The following is a 14,833-nucleotide window of genomic DNA, read 5'->3' on the forward strand; positions in this document are numbered from 1 at the left end:
CTAAGAGTAGATTTATGATTATTTCTGTGTTTACTGCCTTTTAACCAGTAGAAGGTACTGTAATGGTGACTGCTTGCTAGCTGTAAGCACCCGATGCTAACATGTTTCTACCTGTTGTTAAGGCTGTGCACTGGAAAAAATCGAAATCTAGATAAATAATTTTTTCTTAAAGCTACAGTGTGTAATTTTCAGCGACATCTAACGTTCAGACTGCAGACCGCAGCAACATGAACATCTCCCCCCCACCGCTTCTCCCCCCCAACAGTACGGCGAGCGTTACGGGACAAAATGTCTTCCACGACGTCCGCATCACCTACCTTGTCAAGTGATGAGGTTTGTTTACATAGATAATTTTAATACTGCCATCTATTGTTCAGTACCGTCTCAGTTCATCTCTCTCAACTTGCCATAGTTACTTTCGAGCGTAATGGGCGATCTCTCAATCGCTAGTTTGTTGGCTCTGCGCTGGCGTAGCGCAAAGATGTCTGCCTCCATGGCTGCGAGACCCGCTCCTATGTAATTATAAATAACGAATTCTAAGGCAACGCAAATATTAAGGTTAAGAGGCTGAGCTCGTAGATGATGATAAATAACATAGTTATGTATAATATATTACATTTCTGACTGTATATCCCTGTAATTATTACACACTGTAGCTTTAAAATAAGTGAATTTGTTCTTGAATTGAGAAGGTAAAAGATATATTTTGCCAATGGAACCAGACAATTTACACTTAAAATTAGAAAACACAATTGCATTGTCTTATTTCAAGTGCCTTTTATGTAAATATCTAATTTAAAGAGTAAAAATACTGATTCCATTGGCAAATCATCTCATCTCATTAACCTACATGTTTTTCCAGTGTGATAAACTTTATTTCAATATTTTTTCAAACTCTAATATAAGGTTAATGCATATGTGTTTTTTTATTTGCTCATAGCAGCAGCAGGCATTCAAAATGCCCCCCCCCCCCCCCCCCCCCCCCCCCCCCCCCCCCAGTCAAACGCCAGCCGAATAGCAGCCTACTTCCCTTCAACTCCCAGCCACTGGAGTGACCCCCTCTTGCATATATTTTAATACTCTGACTCCATCCTTTCACTGAATTACAGGGTCTGACCAGGAGATGGCGCTTCTCTTTAGATCTTAATGTCCACAAATCATGACAGCAAAAATATTTAAATACAAAGATTGATGTTTAAAAAGGAATTGAAGGGGACCACCAGAGCACCATCAGTCCTGCACACGACCATAATGACATAAATAATGTCATTATGGTCCTAAAACTACTTATGTTAGTCACTAACATCTTTAAAAAATGTTCTATGACTTTTGTGAGACAATTTTTATGCTTTTTACATTTTCTTTGTTAAACTGCTTCTCTGACGTCATCATCAGACAAGCTCAGAGCAGTCCGGCAAAATATGATTAAACTAGGGATTCACTTGGCCGATATCCGATATGCCGATATTTTAAAACTCATGTAGCCGATAACCGATATCGATACCGATGTTAAAGCTGGACAAAAATAAGTAGTCATTGAAAATAGCAGTTTTGTTATCCATTTCTGACACTTTGAAAAATAATATACTCAAATATATTTTCATATGCTGATATCAAATAGATTTTTAAAAACGCGGTATCGATCTATTTTACTTTCAGAATCTCGTGAAATTTCATCGTTCTGTTACAAACTCTCGTGATATTTTGCAAGTAAAATAGATCGATACCGTGTAAATATATCAACATATAAAAATATGGCAAAATTTTGTGAATTTTCGGGGGATTTCGTAGCATAACGATGACATATAGCAATATTTCATTAGTAAAAGAGATTGATATGGTGTTTTTAAATGGCAATATATCAGCATATGAAGATATTGGGATATTTTAATGGATCAATATTTTTCCCTCGTCTTTAGAAGTTTTTAAGTCTGTAAAAAAGAAGTTTTTTAGGAAGAAGAAGTGGGATTTTATTTTTATTTTTTTAGACTTTAGAAACAGAAAACAGAAACAGATCAAAAGCTGATCAAATATCGGGTTAAATATCGGTGGGGTGGCCGATGTCTGATATTCAGTTTTAAGGCCGATACCGATAGGGGGCCGATTATATCGTGCATCCCTAGATTAAACCATGGTAATCTGCATTTTAGTTGTTTATTTCTTTAGATTATGCACTTTATCGCATAATGTTGACACGAAAGGAAATCATAAAACTCAAAAAGATAGATTTATGTTTAAATCTAAAGCTGAAAAAGTTGCTCCTGGAAATAGCGAAGGATTCCATTTCCTGTGCAGATCGGGCAAAGAGTGATAAAACAGAAAGGATTTAAAGGCATTTAATTTCTCAGGAAATATATTAATAACCTTTAACACACTGTAGTTTAGTAAATTGACTATTTTTAGGGAGGGAAAATGTAATTTAGGTCTTTTTTTGTTTGCCTACGTCTTTTAAAAAGTAAAATCGAGGGCGACCAGGTTGCAGATCTGGCTGCACAAATGAGCTGATAGTACGGATCGTGCTACCGGTACCAGAACATCCCCACTGCATTATGGGTAATTCTGGTTTTAATTGTTTATTTTCATTCTATTTAAATATCTACGTCTGAACTGCTCATCTACTGAAATGTGCTGTATAAATAAACTTGCCTAATCTAGAAAGAAAAACAACCCACAATGTTAAGGACATCCTCTGCAGGATGTCAAGGTTTCAAATCAAAGCAATACCCCCCCCCCCAAAAGGCACCAAAAATGGTCATAAAAAAACATCAAATTGGCATCAAATTCAGACCTCTGAAAGTGTGTAGAGAGGAGAGGACGGAGAGAAGAGGTGATGGAAATGTGCAGATGAATGGATGGATGGATGGAGTGGTGTGTGTGTGTGTGTGTGTGTTCGGGAAGGCTGGGCTGTCTCTGAGTCCACCTGTTTGCAGAGATAAACACAAGGAGGGCCCGTAAGCACCGAGTGTGGTTTTTGGGAGGGCTTGACTGACAGGTCTGACATTTAGAAAGAGCACAGTAAACAAGGGCTCACAAATAGCATGGGGAAGAATGTGGCTAATACACACTTAGTGACAAACTGTACACATCAGTGCAATATATCAATGTATAAACAAAGGCGCCTTTGCATTTGGATGCATACACACTTTCAGGCTGAGTTGTGCGCAACGCTTGATGCAGAGGCAACTTAAATTGATAAAAGCAGAGTAGACGATGCAGCAGACAAAGAAAAGGGCAAAGAAAAGCCTTTTTAATAGATTCAAAGTATAAACATAAACACAGACATGGGAAAACAGAGACAGTAAACACGTCGCCTCTTAATCCAGAACAGACGAAGGGTTTTCTACTTTTCTGTGGCCTTTTGTCGCTGCTTTAATGGCTCGGAAGAGTGAAGCTGCCTACTTTGGATCTAAATGGACCGGATCATTCTGTTCTCACCTGATGCTTAGAAAGCCACACAGACGAGGGGTTTACCAGAACCTTTATTTCATAACGGAAGCATCATTTAAAAGCTATATACATGTAGATACATTCAAATGACTAAGAATTATTTAGATAATAACACAAAACCGAAATGACAAGAAAAATGGAGAATGTGTTTAAAAGACAGAGAAACAGCACTACAGCCGCAAAGGAGTAACCTGACTCCGCCAGATGGATTTGCTCCGCATATCCATCTGGAAACCTTCCGTTGAAGTAATTTTGGGAAGGGGCGAACATACTGGTTAGCTGATTGGCCTATGTTGGTGATAGACGGGCCAAATAAACCAATCAGATCAATGAAGCATATGACGTACTAACAGAGCGACGACGAAGAGGAGCCAATTGATAGATCAAACTCTTGTCGAAACCAGTCGGGAGAAGAACAAAAACATCTTTTCCTCTGAGAAAAGCCTCCAGAGCAGTGTTTTGCTCTTCTTTCAGTGAAGAAATACTCTGTAATTCCGATAAAACTTGCTCGATAGCCACGCTAACGCTAGTTTCATCGGCTGAAGCCGCCATGTTCTTTAGACTGAACTGTCGCGCTTCTCGTTGCGTCACACCTCAACCCGCCTCAAAGCAAACGCTGATTGGACGTTCGTTTGGTGAACGGCTCCAAATTTTCTTCAACGGAGAGTCTCCAGACTGATTAGCGAGTGAAACCTTGAAAGCTCGCGAGATCAGGATGGTCTCACTTGGCTAGCAAAGGAGAGGAACATGGCGAAGAAGATTGCTGCTAAAGTTAATGCGTGTTTATATGAACGGACTAAACCTTAAGACCGGGTTAGTGACTCACGCGTTCGTAATCTTCTTCCGTCAGACTCACTTGGCCACTAACCAGAGTTTTCCCTCTCCAGATGTTCCTGCCCTAGACGTCCCTGCAGTTTTTAAATTTCCAGAATGTTCCCATTGTGGGACAACAAAGGGATTTTCTATTCTAGCTACTGCTGGTCCTTCGTTTACAGGGTTCCTACAGCATAAGGCAAGTTAAATTCAAGACTTTTTAATGCCACTTGAAATAAAAATTTAAGACCAAATTCACAAAAAACACAAGAAAAACCTGCTTGCGACAATTTAACCTAAAGGTTTATTTTAACATAAACCACTGCACTAATGTTTCACATTTTGAAAAGCTTCCCATACAGGAAGAAAGCTAAAAACACACAAATGACAGATATATTTGAACAATTATTTAACTGAATTCACAAACTTTGTTTTAGCAGGGAACAAAACAAATCAGTTTTAAAGCCCCAACATAACCAGTGCTAAGTCTTTTTTGCAGCTATTTTTCTTTGTATGGTTTTCTTAGTATGTTTGATTTGGTGATAAGTGGAGGCGTTGCAGAGACAAGGGTGGAACTAAACTGAGAAATACCGGCTGTTTCTCTGTAACTCCATTTTGACGTTTTGTGTTTCGTGTTTCGCATGTGCGACTCCACTGCCTTAATTCCCATCGTTCCCAGCTTGAATGACTTCTTGCACTAAATCCACTGAGCCTCATGTATGTTCCCTGGTTTTAGTCATGGAGGAAACTCTTGGCTGGAGACAATTTTGGTTACATTTACACTGGCTGATGTTTTCCAGACAAAAAGTTTTAATGGCGCATCTCCCAAATGTCCCGGCCGCAACAACGCTTTATTGGTTCCGCTATCGGGACGGAACCAATAATGGCGAGTCATTATTATTTTTAAATACAAAAAAAAGGTCAATTTTAATGTTTTATTTAGATTACACAAATAAATCATAATAAAAATCAACCTATTTATGATGTTTTAAAAATTAAGACCTACGAAAGACTGATTTAAGACATTTTAATACCAATTAAGGTCTTAATTTTATTTTGAAGAATTCAATGCCTTTTAAGACTTTTTAAGGACCCGCGGGAACCCTGGTTTATAATAAACGCTTTTGATAAATCAGTCTGTGTGTTTGCCTTGAATTCTGGGTCCTCTGTTCTGAGCCTTGACAGAAAAAGGTTTATTTTCCTTGGATTTCAACTGGTAAGTAAGACCATTTTTCAATGGAATGATGATTTACGCTTAAATGAAGAATTATGCTCCTAATTTAAGAGCATGATATCTGATTCTTTTTATTTTAAGGGGCAACATTACTCGTTCCTGTGGCAGATCATCTTATCAGCCTGCTCAAACGAATGGGAGATACAGTTATTTTAAGAAATGTTCACTTAATTTTAGATCAGTTTTTACAAAAAGTACACAAAGCAACAGCATTTTGAGCGTCATCACATTTCAGTGTGTTCCAAAACACACAACAAAAAAAAAAAAAAAAAACAAGGGATAACATCTAAAACTTGCAGAGGGTCTCAGAAGACTTTAAAAAGTGTGCTCAATATGCACATCCCTATGTGTCTGCGAGCAACTAGGTCACCCGGATTTTCGAGGGGAGGAGGTTTTTCTTCAGGGTGAAACATTCACTGTGCTGGTTTTTTAAGACGATGCACAGAGTGGAGCATGCAAAGGGCTTACAGACGATTTGTCACGATGATCCCAAATGAAACGAGTTCTCAAAAAACAGCTTTTTCTTTCAAACCAGCAATCTTTTGCTCTTATATCACCTTTTTTCTTCTGCGTAGAGAGGGAATCTTAGCCCACTTATTTCAGTGATAACAAAATTACTATTTACAAATGTCAAAAGCGCAGAGCTGATCATTTTGTCCAGACGAGCAGTCAGTAAAATGTCTTATAACATCTGAGACTCCTCACCCCCTAGCAAAATGCAAAAACTAAAAGCTGTGAACACATGCAGTTCTCACATACACCCACGCAGAAAAAAAAAAAAGAAGTCTATTCACAAAGACGCTACAGGGAGCAGACTATTTGAGGAAACGCTGTGACATTCTGTTGCTCTGTGTGGCAAACGCAGAAATCAATATTTTTAGCAGATGCATCCCCCCCCCGTCTGTAGGATAACATCTGGGCGATGGGCTTTAACCCGGGGGAGGCGCAGTAGAATCCACCGGCGGCAGAAATGTCAGGAGGAGGTACATACCAGGAGGGATTCACAAACATGTGCAGCTATTCTCTGCTCGCCGATACTTGAATTAGCCACATGCAGTAAATCAAAATACAGAGTATAAATGTCAAAAAAAGGGAAGTTAGGATAAATTGTGTTGTCTCCTGTGTCATGTAAATAACATTAAGCTGGGTTAGAGGAGGGAATTGCATTTGTCCAACCAATACAGAGACCAGAATAAACGAGACACTTCTTATGCCTCCATTTATTATAAGTGTAACCCTTTAAAATGGAGCAGTTTAAATGCTAAGTGCCTCAAGGCTCCAGCTGTATTTATTGCACCGACGTTAGAATGGGCATTTCTTTATTTCCTGACCCAAATGTAGTAACGTTTTAACTAAATCAGTTCAATAATCAACCGAAACGTAAAAACTCAGGAGTGGCTTGCAGAAGCATTAAATCTACGGAGTGAGCTTTGTTCCATTATTGCTGCAAACAAAGACAATTTAATTTTTTTTTTTAAATGAAAATTAAAAAAAGCAATCCAGTGGTGAAATTTAATAGGAGAAATAGGAAATTTCACCACAATGTCCACTAGTCTCATTTTAATGCAACTTTTCTTCCATTAACGCAGTGGTTCCCAAAGATTTTCTTCTGGGCCCCCCTTTGGATTACAATAAGATGTCCACGCGAGGAAGTGGGGGCGAGTTTAGTCCGACGACGGAGGGACAAGAGGGCCAAAAAGAGCGGAGATCCAGGTGGAAAAAGGGTCACAGCGTTCTCGCGCACCTCGCTCTTCTAGCGGGTCAAACTTCATGAGTTGTTTTCCGCAATTTCGGTCATAAAAACAAAACAAGGTGGCCTCCTGTCTGCGGCGCTGTCTGCGGTCAGCTACAATTTGGGAGAGGAGCAGCGGAGCGTCTGTGGAGGGGGCGGGACGTCTGGAGCCGAGGTATTGCATTGCACTCATTGCACTGATATTGTGCAGTATTTTTGCTGTATTTTTTGATGCAACTTTTCTACTTCTGTTATTTGTTGTTGTTTCTAAAAAAAAAAAAAAAGGATTACGATATTACAGCTTTCATTGATTTATTTCAAACTTGAAACTTTGTTTAGCCTGTAAAGTGTAAAAAAACAAAATAAAAAAAACAAAAAATTAACCGATTAATCGATTAATCGAATGGAATCGTGGTGTATTCTTGAGTATCGAAAATAATCGAATCGTTGGGTCAGGAAATCGATAATGAATTGAATCGCCATGATGGGATTTACACCCCTAGTGCATGTTAGAATATGTGATAGATCAAGATAGCGCAGAACCAAAAAAATGGACAAAAAATGATAAAATGGTTTTAGTATTTTTTCCTCAACAAGCTAACATGTTTATTAAAAACAATATCCCTTCAAAATTCCCCTCATAAACATTAGGAATGTTTAAATCCTGCTGTGAAAACGGAAAATCAGATCTATATGTAGATGTCTAGGTCTAACACTATAGACCTACAGTATCTGGACATGGCCGTCTATATAAACTGAGAGGAACCACAACAAAAGCATTATTTAAAACAGACCATGGTCACTAGAGGGGAGCTGCAAAAATGAGCAGCTCAGGTGGACGAATCTTTTCACACAGATCTGACATTTCCAGAAGAGTAACAAGGAGAAAACAAACAGAAGAAGGACTTAGAAAGTAGGTTTGGCACAGAGCAAACATGAAGAAAAAGTTCTTCTGATCTGATCTTACCTGTTCAGACAAAAAACAAACTTTCAGGTTTAAATGTAGAAAACATTAGTGCAGGAGTAAAGCGTGGAACCATGTACTTTGATCCTCAAAGCGGCCGTCACAGGTTTGAGTCCCGGCCTGTGGACCTGTGCCACGTCTTCCACCTTCTCTAATCCAATTTCCTGTATGTCTACTTTCAAAAATAACTTAAAAAGGCCTTTATTGCCTAAAATAATAGTCTTTACACCTAATATGCAGCAGAACCCCACTACACACCTTTCCCATATGACTGCACGGTAATGGCTGAATCATGCTCTGATGGCTGTGTTACTTTGGCTGGGACAAAGAAGCTAATCTGATAAGAGGAGGGTTGAGGTGGACAAAAAACGAGTGGCCAGAGGTACAGCTAAAAACCTTAGCAGTTTTGGGAAGAAGATTTGGGCAAAATGTGATGATAGAAACGTCCATAGATAAACAAAATGTGGCTGTGCAAGGTACTGACTCATGGCAGGGGAGGGTGGTTTGAAAACCAGCATTATAAACCACTTTGTAGAGAGGATTCATCAAATCCTGATAAAAACACAGCAGTTAAAAAGATATAACCTAACATTTTGACCATAAACTACGCGCTACAAACTGCATAGAATGTACCTGTGCTTCCAGGAGGCGAGTCAAGCTGACGGACTAACCCGTCTCTGAGGGTTCAGATGGATCTCTCAGGGATAATTCTGACATCTATCTCCTCATCTCCTCTGCCGAATCCCTCTGGAAAGCTCTAAAAGTCGACCTCTGTGTCGCTAATTTCAGACACTTAATGAGATTTTTAATTGATGACCTTTTGAGAACAATTTCATACCACAGCTCATGAGAGCACAATGATGGCAGCCAACTCATTTAGCACCACCCGTATGCAACCATACTTCAACATTCTGATCATTTTCCTATTATGATACAAAAAAACTGAGTTTTAACTTCAGGTGTGAACCAACACTGAATAGGAATTTGCTTGTGTTGCTTCAAACTAGAAAGGAAAAATATCTAATAGATCTAATAAAATCCAACAGTGAGTGTGCAATGAGCTGATGCCATTTGTCCTCTTACCGTGGTGAGATATCACAACCCTGCTGCATGAAGGCGCCCAGTGAAAACCACAGCGAATTGAAAATGCCAAACTCGTTGGTCTGTTCTGGGCTCTGCTGGTTGGCGTTCTGCTGCGTCGGCGTCTGGCTCGGCTGCACCCCGTTGGAGGCCGCCGCCTGTGTGGGAGTCTGAGGCTCGGCTCCCTCCTCGTAGTCTTCGGCGTGCCACTCGTAAGGGCTGAAGCGACTGACGAGGAAGAGGACGACGCTGACGCCGATGTAGGCGAACACGATGCACATCCAGATCTCGTAAGCCAGCGGGTCCAGAAAGGAAAACACTCCAGGCTTGGACTTGGTGGGCTTCTTGATCATGATGGAAATGCCCAAAGACATGAAGGGCTTGGAAAAGTCTATCACCTCCTCGCGGACAAGGGTGATAGTAAGAGGAGCGACGGCCAGATCCGCTTTCTGCCGGTGGAACAAAAACACAGACAGACAGAAAAAGAGTTTAAGGTTATATTAAGATATTTTCCATGTTGAACAAAAATTGATTAATGTAGATGAAGTTTACTCTCATATGGAGTGAATTTTGTTCCATTATTGTTACAAAGAGCATGTTTTGTAAATGGAAAGTTGGATTAAATGCAAACCAGAACTGAACTTTGAAAAACTTATTTTAATTTGATATTTTTCTGAGTTTTACTAATTACAATATTTTCAAATAACATTTCCCAGATCAGATGTTTTCACTTCAGGCTTTCTTCCAGAGTGAGGAGTGAAGACGCGTTCCTAACGGTCTGCATATGGTTTATTTTAGGCTAGAAGTCTAGTGGGATCTAAGAAATGTCGTTATAAAGAAGGCATTTTCTTACACTCTGAAAAACATTAATTTAAAAAAAAGATTGAAAATATAAACTCCATACAGAAATTAAAACAATAAATAAAAAAAAAATCCATAAAAAAATAAACATAGAAGAAAAAATAATAATCTAATACTTTGAAATAAACAAAATATCAGAAAATATTTAAGTTACTCAAAACTTGTCTTTACTTTAATCAAGAAATGTTTTTAAGTTTAATTTCTGGAAGGCATTTTTTTCTTTAAATTTATATTAAAAAAGAATGTACCACCCATCATCCATCCATCCACCCATCATCCATCCATCCATCCATCCATCCATCCTCATCATCCACATATCATCTTCATCCGTCCGTCCGTCCATCCATCCATCCATCCATCCATCCATCCATCCATCCATCCTCATCATCCACATATCATCTTCATCCGTCCGTCCATCCATCCATCCATCCATCCATCCATCCATCCATCCATCCATCCATCCTCATCATCCACATATCATCTTCATCCGTCCGTCCATCCACCCATCATCCATCCATCCATCCATCCATCCATCCTCATCATCCACATATCATCTTCATCCGTCCGTCCGTCCGTCCATCCATCCATCCATCCATCCATCCATCCATCCTCATCATCCACATATCATCTTCATCCGTCCGTCCATCCATCCATCCATCCATCCATTGATCCATCCTCATCATCCACATATCATCTTCATCCGTCTGTCTGTCCATCCATCCATCCATCCTCATCCATCCATCCATCCATCCATCCATCCATCCATCCTCATCATCCACATATCATCTTCATCCGTCCGTCCGTCCATCCATCCATCCATCCATCCATCCTCATCCATCCTTCCGTCCGTCCGTCCGTCCATCCATCCATCCATCCATCCATCCATCCATCCATCCTCATCATCCACATATCATCTTCATCCGTCTGTCTGTCCATCCATCCATCCATCCATCCTCATCCATCCATCCATCCATCCATCCATCCTCATCATCCACATATCATCTTCATCCGTCCGTCCGTCCGTCCATCCATCCATCCATCCTCATCCATCCATCCATCTATCCTCATCATCCACATATCATCTTCATCCGTCCGTCCATCCATCCATCCATCCTCATCCATCCATCCATCCATCCTCATCATCCACATATCATCTTCATCCATCCATCCATCCATCCATCCATCCATCCATCCATCCTCATCTTCATCCATCCATCCATTGATCCATCCTCATCATCCACATATCTTCATCCATCCATCCATCCATCCATCCTCATCCATCCATCCATCCATCCATCCTCATCCATCCTCATCCATCCATCCATCCATCCATCCATCCATCCATCCATCCATCCATCCATCCATCCTCATCCATCCATCCATCCATCCATCCATCCATCCATCCATCCACATATCATCTTCATCCGTCCGTCTATCCATCCATCCATCCATCCATCCATCCATCCATCCATCCATCCATCCATCCATCCATCCATCCTCATCATCCACATATCATCTTCATCCATCCATCCTCATCATCCACATATCTTCATCCGTCCATTCATCCATCCATCCATCCATCCATCCATCCATCCATCCATCCATCCATCCTCATCTTCATCCATCCATCCATTGATCCATCCTCATCATCCACATATCATCTTCATCCGTCCGTCTGTCCATCCATCCATCCATCCATCCATCATCTTCATCCATCCATCCATCCATCCATCCATCTCTCCCTCTCTGTGTACTCACCCCATACACCAGTTCTCCAACCATGCCATTCCACATCTTTGTTTCAGGATCTCGGGCTCCATACTTGCCATCGGAAACAATCTTCAGCTTGTACTGGTAACCCACATGCTTGGCTATCTCAGCAGCTAGCTCTACAATGTAGCCTTCATACTTATCATTCCCTGTAAGCTGTTCGTGGTTCTTTTTTAGCATCACGTAGGGAGACTCCTGTTGGTTAAAGAAAAAACAAACAAACAGACAAAACAATAATATCAAGATTCTATTGTAATCATTGAGCATTATGTATTCTACATTTTGAATTTGACACCTTTCTAGCAAACTGATCCATTTAAAGAAATGGCTTATTGACATTCAGAGCTGTCAACACTAACTGACAACAATAGATACTTTTTCTGTGCACTGCTGCCATCTTGCTTTGTGTACGCGAGCGTCTCTATGTGTCCAGTTTCATGTCCTTGTCTGATGATTGTATAATCATGGATCTTGTGGTTTCATAGAACTCATATTAGCTTAAGCGATCTAATGTTATGTTGTGATGTAATATGACATTTTACTTATATTCTTTAGGGTGACTTTTACCATTTGTCTACAGGGATTACAGAAGAAAAATAGCCTTCTTGACAGGAATGTTTATCAATATGCACTGTACCTGTTATAAATAAACACAGAAAAAAAAAGTTTGCACTCAAATCTCTGGAGGAAAAAAAATTAATTATTGAAAAAAATAATGGAGTCCTTTGGGGTGGTTCTGGGGGCCCTCACACCTTCTTTTGAGCACATATCCTTGCTGAAGGAACCACACCTTGATATACACCACAGGCAATAGATCCAGGTTTTCAGGGATAAAGAGTTATGCTAAATCCTAAACTGGAACTTTAATTATAAATAGCATTATGAAAACCCTATAGGTTCTGCTTTCGATGTTTTCTATGATTGTATCCATCAGATACTCCCTGTTTTCCATAGCAGGTGTTCTGTGATTCCAAAAAAGTAAAAAAACAATTGTTAAAGAAAAATGATTATTTTTTAGACTTTAATACAGTTAATCTTATGGCATGTGTAAACACTCTCACTTGAACATATTTCTTAATTTTGAACAAGGCTGTGTTAATGATTTAAAACTACTAATGGGTAAGTATTTAGACCACCAGGCCATAGAATGAGTATCTCCTGGGGGGTGAATAACAGTTAAGCCTGCAGGAGAGATTTCTGCTTGGTTTACAAAAGGTCAAAAGTCTTCCAGAATAAACAACCAGGGATGGTGTGAAACTGAATCAGGAAAAAGGCCCCCCGCATTCCACAAGCTGTCTGTGGAAGCTTATCTTGTGTTTTATGACTTTAAGAATTCTAGATGCCAGGACAAGCTTTCCACCCTTTCTTGTTAAAACAAAGAAGCAAATGACCCCAGATGTTTGCAGTAAATTAGGTAAAGTTTTAGGCAGTGTCAGAGATGGCTTTTGGTTGGAGGACTGAGGGCCAGCCCTTTTTGAATGGATTAGATACAAGAGGATAAAGCTTTCTAAATAGAAGTTACAGATCAGATTTGCCCTTGCAACTCTCCAAAGATGTCTCTGTGCTCTTTGCTTTCTTTCCTCCTATGTCAGGTAATGGAATGTATGTCTCTGTTGTTCTGCAGTTTTGTTGTTAATTCATAAGCTGTTTTTTGTTGGATTAAATTCTGTGATTCTGTGACGTTCGCATATCTTGCTGGTTTTCCTTGGGGGCCACACGCAGCTCGCTGAGCGCACCTGGGAGAGGAAGAGAAACACCCAACCTTTTTCCAAAGTTAACTATTTAGAATATTTTCTTCCTTAACAATTGGGGGCTCGTGCCGGTTCTGGTATCTCGGCGGGCGGCTGTTTGGTCCTGATTGATCCGTCTCGGCCCGACGCTTCGGTGTGGTAAGACAGTATTTGATTATTTTTCAGTTGTCTGAAGCGCCGTGTGGTCGGACCGGGGCTGATTTGCTGTGTGCGGCCTCACAGAATTCAGAAGCTGCAGAGGTAGATAGGATCCCTCCTAAAAGAGTCGGTTGTTTAAGGATTTGAATAAATACACATTACAGGGAACTGTGGCTAGTTCAGAGCCTTTACGTTAACTCTGACTTAAGCTGGGTTTTAAAAAATTTATATTCTTTTTACCCTGAGGAGCAATGCCTGGGCCTCTAAAAAAGTATTTTGGAAATTTGTGTATTGGTTAGTTTTGGCTTGTATCAGCCGGAGATTTCGACTCATCTCCAGTGGACTTATAATTATTTGGGTTAATTGGATCGAGTTGTATCACTCATGGAAAAGGACTAATAGCAGGTTAATTGGACCGAGTTGTATCACTCGTGGAAAATAAAGGACTAATAGCAGGTTGGATCACCTTTCTTTGGCACCCTTAATCGGGTTGCTTATAGTATAAAGGACTAAAATAAATTATTTGATTTAATACGGGTTCAATCGCTCTCCCCAGCTGAAAAAGAAAAAAACCTTTTGTCACTGGGCGGATTGAGTGATCGAATAAACTAAATTGAGGCTTATTTTCGCCTCGAGCTTGACCCAGCTCTGAAGTGTAGGACTGAGAAGTTGAAATGAGAATAAAAGGGGTTTGTAACAGTGAAGTTGGAAAATTAAAAGATGCGTCATACATTCTTTTCGCCGGCACCTGACATTTTCTTTTCTTTTCTGTCTTTTCTTGACTGAACTACGACGTTGTCTAAGTTTCTGTGTTTTGTATGTTTCTTTGTGTTTGTATGCGTGCTTGGCTGCGGGTTGATCTATTGCTGTGTGTCTGTCTCCCCCCGTTATACTGTAGCCTATGTTCCACCACGCGCTGCTGTCTATTCGTCTGTCTGTGTCTGAATTGTGCTGAGATTGTGCGGAAGTGATTTGTGTTTCAAGATTGTGTTCTGAAATATTGTTAAATATTTTTGCTGGATGTTGTATTACTAACTTTCTGT

General features: G+C 40.1%; 1 protein-coding gene across 3 annotated transcripts in view; it reads right to left on the minus strand.

Annotated features, from left to right (window-relative positions):
- Positions 1-14,833, minus strand: part of gria1a (glutamate receptor, ionotropic, AMPA 1a) — a 152,513-nt gene that overhangs the window by 68,224 nt on the left and 69,456 nt on the right. For all 3 annotated transcript variants that reach the window (XM_038268207.1, XM_038268205.1, XM_038268208.1), the window contains exons 8-9: positions 11,890-12,096; positions 9,274-9,719 (exon numbers count right to left, since the gene is read on the minus strand). In XM_038268207.1, the coding sequence (XP_038124135.1) occupies positions 9,274-9,719; positions 11,890-12,096 (653 nt within the window). The remainder of the gene's footprint in view (positions 1-9,273; positions 9,720-11,889; positions 12,097-14,833) is intronic.

Source organism: Cyprinodon tularosa, unplaced genomic scaffold (genome assembly GCF_016077235.1).
Source record: "Cyprinodon tularosa strain WSP-4 unplaced genomic scaffold, ASM1607723v1 ctg698, whole genome shotgun sequence".
Lineage (NCBI taxonomy): Eukaryota > Metazoa > Chordata > Actinopteri > Cyprinodontiformes > Cyprinodontidae > Cyprinodon > Cyprinodon tularosa.